Source organism: Sminthopsis crassicaudata, chromosome 3 (genome assembly GCF_048593235.1).
Source record: "Sminthopsis crassicaudata isolate SCR6 chromosome 3, ASM4859323v1, whole genome shotgun sequence".
Lineage (NCBI taxonomy): Eukaryota > Metazoa > Chordata > Mammalia > Dasyuromorphia > Dasyuridae > Sminthopsis > Sminthopsis crassicaudata.
This window is the reverse complement of record NC_133619.1, coordinates 480318484-480333764: the sequence shown is the minus strand read 5'-3', so window position 1 is coordinate 480333764 and position 15281 is coordinate 480318484. Positions and strand designations below refer to the sequence as shown.

Sequence of the window (15281 nt, the reverse complement as noted above, 5' to 3'; positions counted from 1 at the left end):
TTGTCTCTTACTAATGCCACCTGGTTCTCTGCAGCTGTGGGACAAACAGGTCCTTTTACTCATTCCCCTCCCTTGAGCTTAGCTGACCCTGGACCACAACAGCCTCTGCAGCTTTGTGAACTTCTATGCTCAACTAATAAAATGTTTGCATTCCTTTCAGCTTGTTACACTCGGCTGTTTATGCAAAGAAAACAAGGCTTTTAAATATTAAACTTATTAAATCACTCTGCTTTGGTTAAATACATTTTCTCTGTTTAAGCAAAGAAATTATTCACTGCATTGCATTCTTAATTTCTTTCACTTCTCTTACTGTTAATGTTTATCTAATCTACCTACTGTTATATAATTTCTAATTATATCCTGTCGATATTTCATTGCAATTAGAATGCTATATCTGCCTTAAATACTGTTTAATTTGAATTGTTCTACATTATTCTGTGACTGAGTAAAAGAGTCTTAAAAGTATTGAAAAAATACTGGTATTTACTGCATGTTAGTTCATCTGATATACTTATTTTGAAAATGAATTTAAGTTTGAACAACACTTGCATTTTCTGGCTAAGATAATAATGCAATTATTGCTCTGTAGTTTTCATGACATTATAGGAAAGGGAATAGGGAATTGATAACTTAGGAACTGATAACAGAAAAGCAGATATTATATGTATATTAAAAGAAAAAAAAACCTGAAAGTCATTTTATTCCTCTCCATTTTTTCTTTAATTATAGGTCCCATGCATCTGATGTGACTGATTATTCTTATCCTGCTACTCCAAATCATTCTCTTCATCAGCAGCCAGTGACTCCTTCTTATGTAGCAGGAGATGCACAGCAGTATGGGGCTGCAAACCAGGCCCTGGAGCATGAGTATAATAGACCTCCTTCAGCCACGGTCAGACACATGACCTTGAACAGACCTCAGCAGCCACCCCCACCCCCACCACAGGCCTCGGATGGCTCACAGGCTTCTGCACCTTTGGTTCCATCAGACTATGGGTAAACATCCCTTGGGCCTGGACTCTTTGAAAGTATAGTATATGTAGTTCATATTTTGATTCTGTTTTTAATGATTCATGGGCTGAAATGTCTGCAGGAGAAAACCTGACTTGTCTTATCAATAATTATGTCATGAAACCAAAATTACAGGTAAAGAAATGATAACATCCTAGTAGACTACCCTTCTTTTTAGTTATATTATATGAAAAACAAGAAGATTGGCCATGTTTTATAGGTAATTTGAATGAATTATTTCATGAGGTATTTTTAAACCAGCTAACTGGGCTTAAAGGTTTATTTTTTTCTATAAATGTATTACATTATAAGCTCCCTGAGGACAGGGACATTTATCTTTATAATCCCCTTAGCACCTTGGACAGTACATGTGCATGGTAAGATTTTTATAAATGCACAAAATGAAATCCTTAACACACATAGAAAAATAGCATCATCTAACCCTGAACAGTCATAACGTCTCATCATCTGCTCCCTCTCCTTGACCTTGCACATCGTGGCCTAGCGTCCTCCAGTATTGTGATGTCTTCTCACCGAAACCCATAATTTACTCTCTCCCATAGAAACAAACATCCCTCTTCCTCTCTTTTAAAATGAATTCCTTGGTTTGTGAATGCCCCTTCATTTGGTCAGATATGCCACTTTTATTTATTGTTATTCCTTTTTCTTGGCTTAAATATATTCTCTGAAGCATTGCTTTATTGCCAGTGCTGAAACGGGCATAGCAATCTTTGCCTTCTTTAATACACTTATTTTTCAGGAAATTCAATTGTTCTACTTCTTCCTTACAGTTATTCACAGTGATTTTCTTCCTGACTTGATTAACTATGTGCTTCCCTGCTACTAGCTACCTTAGAGTATGCATTAATAACATTCTTGCTGCCTTTCTAGATCCTGTGATCATCAGGGAGATGATACTCCTTTTTCCCCCACCAAAAAATCCTTTTATCTCTGGTTACATTTTTACTTCTAAGACGAGTTAAGTAAAAATATGGTATCCTATGGTAATGGATTGAGTAGGACCTTTGAAACAACTCCCAGAAAATGCTTATGCCCTTACTGTATACTTTTAATTAGACTCACAGTATATGACGTGGCCATGAGTATCTAACCTTATGTAGATTTTAGAGTTTCAGAAAATTTCACCTTCTGCTGACGTTGTGGTGATTTGGTATTTCTCTTTTTGTTAGGATGCTCCCAGCACAGATAATTGAATATTATAACCCATCAGGACCGCCGCCGCCTCCACCGCCCCCCATGATTCCTTCAGCACAAACTGCTTTTGTTAGCCCTCTCCAGATTCCTACCCCCTCTTCCTACCCTCCCTTAGCCACTAGTTCCACATACACGGCTACTCCACATCCGCCCTCCACCGGGCTTGTGGTTACAGCTCCTCCCCCTCCGGGGCCGCCACCTCCCCCCCCTGGGCCCCCTGTAGCCGGGCCTTCTCTTTCATCCTCTCCCATGCACGGTCCCGTGGGGGCTGACGCAAAGAGACAAGAACCAGCTCAGCCTGCCATCAGTGATGCTCGGAGCGATCTCCTTGCTGCCATTCGCATGGGTGAGTGCCGACACTGCAAAATGTTTTTCCTTTAGAAACTGCGTTTTTGGTATTCTTTTCTAGTCTTATTTCTATCTTCTTGGAATACCTAATGTCCATTATAATTGTTTCGAGTAACCATTGCCCAGTTATACCTTCACTAGAGTCCTGTCAACCCTTATTAACTGGTCTCTCTCTCCTTTTTCTCCACCCCCTCCATTATACTTTTAGGGAAAAAAGTGTTAATAATAAGAAAACATACACATTAGGCTTAACTATAACATAAAATATTTCTAAGACAATGGTCTCAGACCACAGATTTCATATTTTTAACTAAGAAATGCAGTAGGTAGAGTGCTGGGCCTGGAGTCATGAAATCCCCAGTTCAGATCCAGGGGTGACACTCATTAAGTTGTGTGATCATGAGCAAATCAACATTTGTCTGTCTCAATTTTCTTAACTGTAAAACAGGAACATTGTAATGGCATTTATCATCTAAAATATTGTAAGGATTAAATGAGAAATATTAAATACTTATCATAGTGATTGGCACATAGTAAGTGTCTGTATCTGGCAGAGCCTGCCCTGTTCCCGCTCTCCCTCCCTTCCTTCCTCCCTTCCTTCCTTCCTTCCTTCCTTCCTTCCTTCCTTCCTTCCTTCCTTCCTTCCTTCCTTCCTTCCTTCCTTCCTTCCTTCCTTCCTTCCTTCCTTCCTTCCTTCCTTCCTTCCTTCCTTCCTTCCTTTTCTCCCTCCCTTCTATCCATCAACATAGTGATTTGCCATTCCTTCTCTAGCTCATTTTACAGATGAGGAAACTGAGGCAAATAGGCAAACTAACTCATCCAGATTCACACAGCTAGTAAAAGTCTGAGTATTTGAAATCAGGAAGATGAGGCTTCCAGGGTCAGCACTCTCTCTACTGCACCTCCCCCACCTAAGGACACAAGCTAGCATACCATGTATGAAATTTGTTCTTGCTAGTTTTCTTCATTTCATTAGAAAAGACAACTTCTGATTGCCTAATGGATGGGTGCTCATTCATTTTTTTCCTTTAGGAAATTTTAAACATTTTCCACTTTAGTTCTCTTAAAATCTTTCTGAATTCTTTTTTTTCTCCTCCCAATTCTGCTATCACTACTCTAATAATGATTTTGATTTTGCATTTGGGTCAGAATAAGGGAGTTCATTCTCAACTGCTTTGCCCACAGGAATTCAGCTGAAAAAGGTGCAAGAACAACGGGAACAAGAAGCGAAACGCGAGCCTGTGGGAAATGATGTGGCAACGATCCTCTCGAGACGCATCGCCGTGGAGTACAGTGATTCTGACGATGACTCAGAGTTTGATGATAATGACTGGTCAGACTGAAGCTCTCTCCATTAGCACGCCACATGGAGCAGCTCGTTGAAGTTGATGACACCATTGGCTGACAAGGAAGGCAGTGTGTTGAAAATTTGTAGAGGCCTCAGTGTTCATGTAACGCTATTGTGATGCTGTAGCTTAGCAACTTTTGTATTAATAATGTGATTACGCTTTCTGCACATCCAAAAATTCCAGTTTTTTTTCCAATATTTACTGTGTAATACTTAAGTGCCACTAAATATAGCAAATCATGTGCTTCACTCAAGAAAATGTGCTGTGGTTGTTGCACTGTTGTGGAGCAAGCCTTTTGTTTCCCCTCTGGCCAGGGAAGGAGTTTTATTTCCCATTTATTGTTCAGTATGACTGCTGATTTGAATTCCATTTGTGAAGCTGCCTGGTTGTGAGATCATTGCAAAATTCACAGCTTCGTGTCAGAGCGATTGTCTTCCCATCAGTCAGGCGATTTGTTGCTTTGCTCTTAGTATATGTTACTGAATTTGGCACAAGAGGAGAAAAACTACTTAGAGAACAGAAACACAGGCTCTTGTGCTTTATTTCTTAGTTTGGTAGTGTGGGAGCTTGAATGTTTTTCATAGAATACCGTTTCCTTTGCAAACTCTTCAACTATCCTTAGAAATCATCAGGAACTGTGAAATGGCGAGGGCCCATCATTAGGAGGGATTCCATCATGATTTTTCCTCATCCCGTGGGCACTCAGTAAATAAAGTTCATGATCTTCACAGAGGGCTCCAGGCCACTGATGCTGGTAGTACTGTGAAAAAGGGGGAATTTCTGCCTAGGGGGTTGCCAATGGATGTCTGTTGATTTTTTTACAGTGGTTAATTAAGAGTAACTTCAGAGATTGCCTAAGATCATTTGAGAGTCTGAAGTTTTCAGTGAAAAAACCACAAAAAATAGTCTAAGAAGCAAGCGCTGATATAAAACTCGTAATTAGGATATTCTCACTTTTAGTGGTTCTAGCTGGGGGCAGAGATAAACCGCACTGCTGGCATCCTGGAAGCACATAATTTCTACTATAGTTAGCGGTGGGCACATAGAGCAGAAATGTACCTCACTAAATTTCCTTGATCATCTTCAAAGATAGAACATCTCACTAACCACTCCAGTCCCATCACTCCATTTACTTTTCTCTCCTTCTGCCTATTGTTCATATTTGTTTAAAATTCACAGAAGACAGTATTCCACCTTGGAATGATCCACAGGAAATTCATACATTAGAGCTTCTGTTTGCTTTTAAAAAAAAATTCTGGGTGAATGATAACCACTTATTTAACATAAGTTAATTCCCTCTAGTTTGTGGGACTACTGAGTCACACTCTGCTCATATTAAAAAAGAAAGATGTAAAACTTTAAGATATACCCACACATATATGTGTGTCTATATGTATATATACATATTTATGTATATATAAAATGTGTCATGCCGGACTAACCCTATATGTGGGGTCTAGAACTGTGTTTTAGTAGTAAATGGGATTTTTGCTAAGGAAATTACCTCTACCAATTTAAATCAGCCAATTATTCTGCAATTTATGATTTTAGAGAGTAGTATGAAACAAATGGAGATTAGATGACTTAACTGAGGTCACAGAGCCAATATGTCAGAAGGAGGATTTGAACCAGGCCCTCCGGACCCAAAGGCCATCTTTCTATCTGGTATTTCATGTTGCCTATAAACTTTTTACAGCATTTAAAATTAACCTTTGAGTCTTTTGAGCACTACTGATAATTGTAACGAGTGGAAGGAGACTTTGAAATACATACATATACACATACACACAAAGTTCACAGTAGAAATCTAAACAGGAACATTTTGAATGTTTTGAATGAATCTGATCATCTTTCAGACCTGAGGTATTAACTCTCTGTCCTAAGTTATGTACATATAGATATAGATAGGAAGATAGTTACTTTGGGACTTATGGGCATAGGCTCATAATGCCATTGCACTGGGTTTTGATTAGCACAAACACACAGACTCTGAGCAATCTGGTGTCTGTCTCTTTTAGAAGATTATAGTAAACACTTGTATCTTTTCATTTGGGTTTCCTTAAAAATTCTTGACTAGGTTTTAAGTCCTTGGCTTTATATGTTTAGAATTTATTCTAAAAAAGTGAGGATTCTTAGTTTTTATTATTTCCTTCCCTGCCCTTCTTCTGAATAGAATATTACTAATGACTTTTAAAATTCTCTCTTTGTCGAAGTCTCTTCTGCTGTAATAATTCTTAGGGCATTTAGAGGGGTGGGATGGGAGAGGGAGTCTTTCTTACCTGATTAGGATTATAATCTTTGTACCAGAAGAAATCTACATAATTCTAGGCCTAATTTTGGCAAAACTTCCTTGTTTCCTAAGAACCTTCTGTTCTCAGGAAGAAAAAAGCACACTAAAATATCCTCCCTTCCCCCATCCATTCATGGTTTTTCTCTTCCATTTATATCTTATCACTAGAAAAAATTAAATTATCCACGTTTAATTATTAGCTGTCTACTTTTAGTGTAATGCATAAGTTATTTTCATCCGAATTTGTTGCTATAGTATTATTTTTTTAAAAAAAGGTTTTGCTCTATGTGCTGTCTTTGAAAAGATAGTTTTAGGTGGTTTAATTCTACACACTAGGTTGTGTTTGGGGTATTTTTGCCACAAATAACATTTATACTAAAATATGATTCCAGATTGCAATCTCAACTTTGTGCTAATACATGAAAAACAAAATTCTTTGAAATTTTCACTACTTTTGCCCAAATTAGTATCAAAAAAGGGAGAGCATGGAGAAAGGAGCTCATGAAAAGCAAATTTCATTTCTAATATTTTAGTTTTGTCAAAGCTAAGCAATGGATAGTAACTTGAGTCACTGGACCAAAAATTGTTTATAATCATTATCTTAAACCATTAACTTTTGATTTGCCCTTAATTGCTTAAGTTGTTATGAGGTCATTAACCTGTTGTTATTGTATATTGGATAGTATTAGTTTTAGACAAAAGGGATGAAATTATTATGTAATTTAGTGTGAGAAGTCACCACAGATATCTAGTTAAATATGTCAAGTAGCAAGAAGGCAACTGACTTTGCTGTATCATCCCAAGGCAACCCATGAATAGGAAGCTTGGCACATATTATGATTTGCTAAGAAAAAAAATCATGCTAGAGAATTACATAATTTTAAGTGAAATATTCTAATAGTTACTTTTTATTTCAGTGGAATTTATAATGCCAGAAACTTTTATGAGCACCTCACTAATGTGTTGTGAAAGTTTTGTACTTATTTGCATCCGTTGTTAATGATAAATTGAAAATAAGTGGTATATTGTAATTCATTAACGACTAGTGGGATGTAAACCAGAGTAGCCAAGAATTTTTTTTCCTTAAAATCGGAGTATTTTGTCACCTCCTTTCAGTATTTTATTGCAATTATTGTAAAATGAATTAAAATGGTATACACAGACTTACTCTTATTAGACCATTTTTATCTGTTTGTATATCTTAATATAGAGATTATGTACAAGTAAAAAAATCCAAATAAAATTCCACTTTTGACCCTATGTTTTTGTTTTTTTTTTTCTATAATAAAACTGTGTGTTTGCTGTGACTGCTTTATTGGAATTAGGAGAGTTCATCACGAATCACATTTAAATTTCTATAAAATGTTAGAATATTCAAATGAATTTCCAAATATTCTTAGAAAAACTGGCATATCACAAGGTCATAAAATTTAGAGTTAATGAGGGTCTTCATGGACATTTGTTCCAACTTCATAGAGAATAAGTGATTTCCCCCAAAATCACAGTAGGAAGCAGCAGAGGCAAGCTATGAACTCAAACCTTAATTCCCAATCCATTTTTCCCTTATGACAATTCTTGTGTTTAGCCTCAAAGAAAGATAAATAATATTTTAGTAGATAGGGTCGGGGAAGAGAAGGAAAGCATTTTAGGCAAGAGAAGAAAGAAGTCTGGATAAAAGTTTAAAAAAAAAGTAAAAGTAAAAAAGATTTTGATAGTTGAGGAAAATAAGTTTAGAGAAACAAAGTTTATATAAATTATATAGAACCTCCAAACATTATAGATAACCTCTAAAAATTGTCAAAAGAATTTTAATTTAGTTTTGTAGGATATAGGGAGAATAACAAAATCCAACACAAACTTATTAAGCACCTAATTTGTGCAGGACAGTTAGGTGGTACTGTGGAGCAAGGAAAACACATCTTTCTGAGTTCAAATCTGGCCTCAGACACTATGTATGATTTTGAGCAAGTTACTTAACTCTGACTCAGTTTCTTTATTTGTGAAATGATATGGAGAAGGAAATGACAAACCACTTCAGTATCTTTGCCAAGAAAACCCTCAATGAGTTGTAAAGAATTATACACAACTGAAATGTCTGAACAACAAGCACTGAGAATACAGCCAATGAAATGAGCAGAACCAAGTATATAGTAACATCAGTATTGTTTTAGGAACAACTTTGAGCAACTAACTCATTTTAAATATTGTAAATATCCCAACTAACTAGAAAGGACATATGAAAAAAAGATGCTCTCTGTATATCTACATCCAGAGAAAGAACTGATATATAGAAATACATGTGGAATAGAATAGAATAAGTAGGTAGGTAGGTAGATAGATGATAGATTTGTGTCTTATGGTGACTATATCAAGAGTAGGGGGAGAGGGAGAAAAAATTATGTGACTATATATTTGAAAGAAAAGCAAGTCATATGTTATAGATTTGCAGTTTCATGTACAATAATTTTTTCAATGTCATTTTGTGAAAATGCTTGTTTTATTTAAGTTCAAAATAAAATTTAAAAAGAAAGTTATGGGACCCACCCTCAAGATGCTTACAGCCTAATAATGGGCAGAAGATCGGTATACCATTGACTACCAAATAAGGCAGAAGAAAAGTACAAAGGTAAAGTGCTGTAAGAGATATATCCATGAGCTGGGAAGACCAGGAAAAGCTTTCTAGAGGAGAAGACATCAGAATTGTGTCTTGAAGGTAGAAGGACTTTTAGTAGGTAAAGATATGGCAGTACAAACCAATAAAGAGGTTTAGCATGGACAAAGGCATAGAGAAAGGAGATCACAGAGATGAGAATAAAAGGTAATTTGGCTGGTTCTCTACACACTTGTGTAGAGGTAAGAGAGAATAGTATTAAAGAAGCCAGCCAGGAAGAGGATTTTGGAATCATACAAGTGACTGTACCCTTGACACTAAGTTCAGATTTGAATATACATAAATAAGAATACATATACATACTTGTATACATACACATTCACACACTGTCAGTTTATAGGGATAGTATTCTACCCAAACTTCCATCAAGAGGTGTCATCAATAAGGTTCTTTTCAACAACGAAATGATTCAGACCAGTTCTGATGATCTTGTGATGGAGAGAGCCATCTACACCCAGAGAGAGGACTGTGGGGACTGAGTGTGGATCACAACATAGCATTCTCACTCTTTTTGTTATTGTTTACTTGCATTTTATTTTTTCTCATTTTTTCCCTTTTTGATCTGATTTTTCTTGTGCAGCCAGGATATTTATGAAAATAAGTATAGAAGAATTGCACATGTTTAACATATATTGGATTACTTGCCATCTAAGAGAGGGGATAGGGGTAGGGAAGGGAAATTTTGGAACACAAGGCTTTGTAATGCTAAATGTTGAAAATTATCCATGTATATGTTTTGAAAATAAAAAGCTTTAATAAAAATTTAAAAATAAAGAAAAAATTTAAAAAGGTGTCATCAAAGTTGTAAGCAATAAATTTCAAAGATTCCAGATAATTTTTACGTTTTTGATAAAGTCCAGATTTTACTTATATGTTAGAGTCAATAGATATTTATTAAGTGCTTATCATATGATAGGCACAGTCCTAAATGCTGGGGAAACCAAGAAAAAAGACAGTCCTTATTCTCAAAGAAATTACAGCTTAATGGCGAAGGCTATACATAAAAAGAAACTGAAAAGTGAGGAGAAGAGTGTTTACTGAGCCTGGAGGCATGATGAAGTCATGTAACCAGGATGGAAAAATGATCTGAGGAAATATGAGTTTTGAGTATTTCTTATAATAATAGCTCTTTATTTTTTGAAAAATTGCAAAGTTTTCAACATTCATCCTTGCAAAACATTGTATTCCAATTTTTTTCCCTCCCTCCATGCTCCCCACTCCCCTAGAGAGCAAGTAATCTTGTTCTAAACCTAAATATAGGTTAAACATGTAATTCTTCTAAACATATTTCCACATTTTTTCATGCTGTGCCAAAACATCAGATGAAAAGGAGGAAAAAAGGAGAAAGAAAAAAATACAAGCAAATACAACAAAAAAGGTGAAAATATTATACTTTTATCCACTTTCAGTCTCCATAATTATCTCTCTGGATGTAGATGGCTGTTTCTATTACAATTATCTTGGAATTATCTTGAATCACCTCATTGTTGAAAAGAGTCAATGTCCATCACAGTTGATCATCACATAATTTTGTTGCTGTGTTCTATTCATTTCCTTTAGCATCAGTTCATGTAAGTCTCTCCAGGCCTCTCTGAAATCATCCTGCTGGTCATTTCTTATAGAACAATAATATTCCATTATGTCCATAGACCATAAATTACTCGGTCATTCCCCAACTGATGGGCAGTGTCTGAGTTAATTTAATTTTGCAGAATGATAAATTTCTCAATCAAGTTTGTGTATTTAGAGTTGGGGGAAGGGGAGAGGGAGGGTGATCATTAGAAGACTTCTTTGGGTGCCTTTCTTAAATGAAGGAGGAGCAGAGAGGAGCGTCTACATCTTCACCTCTCAGGATTAGTCCCAGACTGTTTTGTTGTTCAGTCATTTTCATTCTTATCTGACTCTTCTTAACCCCGTTTGAGGTTCTCTTGGCAGAGATACTAGAATGGTTTGCCATTTCCTTTCCCAGCTCATTTTTACAGGTAAATAAGGCAAACAAGGTATAAGTGACTTACTAACAAGTAGTAAAAGTCTGAGGCTGAATTTTAATTCAGATCTTCTTGATTCCAGATCCAGTGCTCTATCTACTCTATTACCTTGCAGCCCCTATGGGTCTTATGAGATTGATAAAGAAGAGCTTTCCAAAGGGCTCAGGGCATCTTAATTAGATATTATTCCTAACTACAAAACAAGAGGAAGCTAATATTAAAACCTGAACAAGAATAGCTGCTAGCTGTAGGCAAAAAAAAATTTTTCCAACTAGTAAAATGATGGTTGCATGGGTCATTGGAGGAAATGTAGGGGGCAGGCAGCTGTTTGATTCCAGCACAACATTGAGAATGGAGGTCAATCTTTCTTTGGGCAATGACTCTAGGAAGTACACAAACCTTCGGCTAAGCAAACTGCTTTATTCTGCCAGTGACTGCAACTTCCTTTGGAATACATACATGGTTTGGAATGAGGAGACCTGGGTTCAAATCTCAATCTTACTACTTACCATCTATGTGATTCAGAGCAAGTGGCTTAACTTTTCTTGTCCCCAATTTCCACATGTGTAAAATGTGGAGGTTAGATTTACAAAATTTCTGTGTTCAGTCACTCATGGACCTTTTTAACTACATAGACATGTGCCTAAGAATGAAGAGGGGGCTAACAAGAGAACTAAGAGTTCTTGACTTCAGACCATGGTTCTCATTACTTCCCCATGCACCATGTTCTAAAAACAAGCAATCCTAACCTGTTTTATTATTATTATAGAAGGTTCAGAGTTTGTCTGGTTACTGCAATACTGAAATGTATACAAACACTTTGGGAATATACATGATGATGTGGGTAGCCTGCAGACTTATCTCAATGGATAATTAGATTAGGAAGAAATTTGCCTGCAAAGTACACCTCCTTCACAGAGCTGTCACCTGGCCATCTGTTTGCAAAAAATACAATAGCTGTCTGTGTTGAACATTTGCATATATGATATATCTAAGAATCCCACTCTGCCTTCACCCAGTGCACTTATGACTGGGTAATTAGCTGCAAATACATCATGATGATTAGTGAGAACTGGTGCATTGCTGAATGAACTATCATGAGGGGAAAAAATTCTGAATTTAGAGATTAATTTTAAAACATACTAGGTGGTACTTACCATATAAGTGACATCTAAAAACATTTCATATTCTAAGCAATGATTTGACTTTTCTATCCTGAAAAGCAGTGTAAATGGAATTCAAGCAATTCAAAATTTTATAGTCCCAGACTTCCTGAAAATCTAAGTATAGCTTGGCATTCAGGCTTAGAAGATGTTTCTTTCTGTGTGAAGCTCATTTGAAATGTACCTTCTGTATTTTGAAATCAAGATTTTAAGAGTTTCAGCCTTAAGTTGTTGCATCAATTCTCGAGTCATTTTGAAATGTCTACTTGAATACTTCAAAGATTTAACACTGATTTTTCTCCCAAATATATGAGTTTCAACTCTGACTAGATTTGGGGGTCTGATATGAGAAACAGTATATGATTTAAATAATCTAAGTAGGAGATCAATTATTCAAAAACATAACTCTTTATTTTTGTCTCTCACCTCAGCCACCCAATTGGGAAACAAAAGAAAATGGGTAGAAGCGATGGCTAGTTGATATTGAAAAAGCATCTGGGTAAAATCATATCAAGATAATTTACTGTTTCCCTCTGACAGAAAGCCAGAATTACAGTAAAAGGTCCAAGAGCAATGAATGGAATTAAATCCATGGGACATCTACTCAGTCCTCCATGGCCTCCCACAAGTTGGCATTTACCTTGCTAGAGTGAGTGCCTCGTGTATATATCTTATGGAATATTCTTCCTCCTTTATAACTTCATCTTATGGATTAAGAAATGTAAAAAAATACACTATTCCAGAGTTCATATCTCAGACATTTACTAGCTGTGTGACTTTGGGCAAGTCATTTCACTGTGCCTCAGTTTCTTTATATGTAAAATGAGCTGGAGAAGAAAATAGCAAATGACCCTAGTAATCTCTGCCAAGAAAACCCTGAATGAGGTCACAAAGTGTCAAATAAGATTGAAATAATTGAGCAGCAACAATCACCATGTTGAGTTAGTGCACAGCGAATAAATGAAGAGCTATCCAAATATATCCCAGTGATGCTTTCATTCATTTGGTATGGTCATGAATGAGATAAGGTCACACAACACAGCTAGTAGTGGAAGAGATGGGAGAACCAAAATCATTTATCCCCTCGTCCAGTTCTTTTTTTATTTTGGCACTTTAAGCAATTGTTATTCTTTGACACATTTTTCCTATGTGGATGTGATGGGTCCCAACCACAGACCAATAAACATGCAATAGTTGTATTTACTTTTTTTCCCTTTCATTAAAAACTTCATGTCTCTTTCCATTAATAACTTTATTATTAAAAAAATGAACCCAGATGTATTGTTTACAGTTTCATTTTTTTTCCATTCAGTTACTTGTAATCTGTTTCCAACCCCAACACTGTTTTCTCTACAAAATTACTCTCCCAGCAGTGTTTTCCACATCTGGTGAATTTGACTATTTACAGCCTGAATATTCATATAAGCGATTGGTTTAGCAAAAATATATTGAGTGGCCTTTAGATAAACTGTCCCACAAGGAAGCGCACAAACTATGCAAGGCTTTCTGGTAGAACCATATATTGGTTTTTATGTACTCTTTGGGCAAAAAGGTTCAGAGCTGCCAATCCACCTAGAGGTAAAGTTAATTCAAATTATCCTGGTCTAGTGGATGTCTACAGTGTCCTGGCTTACAACAACCTTCAGTGATGAGGTAAAGATAGAATTAAGGGTTAATTCAAGTTGCTGCAGGTCTACTACAGGCTTACAATAATTATTAAGAATTTCTTAGTTGCTCAAGATAACTGTATGGACATATATATATATATATATATATATATATATATAGAGTATTTAACATATGTTAAATACATATACTTTAACATATTTAACATGAATTGGTCTACCTGCCACCTAGTGGTAGGGTGGGGGGAAGGAGGGGAAAAGTTGGAACAGAAGTTTTTGCAAGGGTCAATGTTGAAAAATTACGCATGCATATATTTTGTATAAAAAGCTAAAATAAAAATAAAATTAAAAAAAAGAATTTCTTAGTTGCTAAATCTAGCAGGTAAGATCTCTTCTCATGATCTTCAGTTTTTGACACTTGCTACCCCTTCCTGCTGGTTGCCAATTTTTCCTTGGCCCTTGAGACACTGCTTTCTTTTGATTCTTCTGTCTAACCACTCCTTCTTTGACTTCTGATCATGATCCCCTCAAGCTTTGTTCTTGACCTTCTTCTCTTTCTATATCCTCTCAGTGATCTCATTAGGAGTAATGAGTCTGGTTTTGATTTATTTGCACATTGATGCCAAATCTAAATGCCTAGTTCTTATATCACTTTTAAATTTCAATTTTCTATCAGCAACTTTCTTCTGAACAACTCTACCAGGATGTCCCACACTGACATTCAAACAGATCCCAAACAGATCCCAAGCAGAATTCATTGTTACCCCCTAAACCTGTCCTTCCTCTAAATTTCCTTATTTCTGTTCAGAAAAGCACTATGACAGTATCCTCAGAAGCAACATTGGTTAGTCAACCTTACAAATCAGAGAATTTCAAATTCTGACTCTTACATTTAATATCGTTATTACCTTGGGCAAGTAAAACTCCCTATGCTCAAGTTTTCTCAACTATAAAAAATGAGAATGGGTGGACTAAATGGCTTCTGAGGTCTTTCCAAGGCTAAATCTATGTCTTGGTCATCTTTGACTTTTCATTCTTATTTATTGACATATCTAGTCAGTTGACAAGTGTTAGCAATATCTTTTCTATCCATACTCTTTTAATCACTTAAGGCCACTCCCCTAATTCAGATCCTCATTACCTCTTGACCAGTCTATTGAAGTAGTCTTCATTTTTCACATTATGGAGCTGTCAAAAAAATTTCTTCAAAGGCATTGTTGCTGTTCATTGATGTCTGACTCTTTATGACCCTTATGTTATTCCTCAAGGATCCTCTCTGGCTTCCTTTCGACTGCCATATAAAATTCAGTTTGGTCTTATTTAAAGCCCTGAACAATCTGTCTCCTCCTACTTCCCCTTGCATGAAGAAAATTTATTACTAATGACCAATAAATTGGAGAGGTCCCTTTTCCTCCTTTTTTTAAAATCCTCATTTCAAAAATTCATTCTCTGAGAGTTGAACTAACTTTCTCCTCAATCATGGTCAGACCCAACCTAACATTATAAGGAATCTTATCTAAGGTGAATTCCTGCATTCTGTATTCCCCTCAAACTAGGGTGGGTGCAGGTAGATCCTTTGTCTAGATTGCCCCAAACTGGGGGTGATATGGTTGTAGACAGT

The 15281-nt window shown here is 36.2% G+C and overlaps 1 protein-coding gene across 2 annotated transcripts in view; it reads left to right on the top strand.

Annotated features, from left to right (window-relative positions):
• Nucleotides 1-7473, top strand: part of WASF3 (WASP family member 3) — a 184350-nt gene extending 176877 nt beyond the window's left edge. For both annotated transcript variants that reach the window (XM_074303610.1, XM_074303609.1), the window contains exons 8-10: nt 730-996; nt 2202-2572; nt 3760-7473. In XM_074303610.1, coding sequence (XP_074159711.1) covers nt 730-996; nt 2202-2572; nt 3760-3917 — 796 coding nt within the window. In that variant the 3' untranslated portion in view covers nt 3918-7473. The remainder of the gene's footprint in view (nt 1-729; nt 997-2201; nt 2573-3759) is intronic.
• Nucleotides 7474-15281: the final 7808 nt, after the last annotated feature.